This window comes from Buceros rhinoceros, unplaced genomic scaffold (assembly GCF_000710305.1).
Source record: "Buceros rhinoceros silvestris isolate BGI_N320 unplaced genomic scaffold, ASM71030v1 scaffold37515, whole genome shotgun sequence".
Classification (NCBI taxonomy): domain Eukaryota; kingdom Metazoa; phylum Chordata; class Aves; order Bucerotiformes; family Bucerotidae; genus Buceros; species Buceros rhinoceros.
The window spans coordinates 1-355 of NW_010415234.1; the positions used below are offsets into that span (position 1 = coordinate 1).

The 355-nt window shown below is 68.5% G+C and overlaps 1 protein-coding gene across 1 annotated transcript in view; it reads left to right on the top strand.

The window, feature by feature from the left end:
• The first annotated feature begins 158 nt into the window (after window positions 1–158).
• Window positions 159–355, top strand: part of HTR1A (5-hydroxytryptamine (serotonin) receptor 1A, G protein-coupled) — a 1,455-nt gene continuing 1,258 nt past the window's right edge. The window contains exon 1 of the mRNA XM_010137362.1: window positions 159–352. Within this exon, the coding sequence (XP_010135664.1) occupies window positions 159–352 (194 nt within the window). The remainder of the gene's footprint in view (window positions 353–355) is intronic.

The following is a 355-nucleotide window of genomic DNA, read 5'->3' on the forward strand; positions in this document are numbered from 1 at the left end:
CGCCTCCCGCCGCGCTATATAGGGGAGTGAGAGGTGGCGAAGGGGGGTGCCCGGCGTGGCCACAGCACACGGGGCGCCAATGCCTCCTGCCAGGGAAGCGCACAAGTGACCGGCGCCTCTTCCCATGCCCGTCTCCTGAAGCGATCCCCCCGCCCGGCATGGATGAGGCTAAAAACACTAACTCCCCAGAGCGCTCCCCCGAGGGTGCAGGCGGTCCCGGCCCCGCCGAGGTGACCCTGAGCTACCAGCTGCTCACCTCTCTACTCCTGGGTACCCTCATCCTGTGCGCCGTGACCGGCAACGCCTGCGTGATCGCGGCCATCGTCCTGGAGCGCTCCCTGCAACCCGTGGCCAA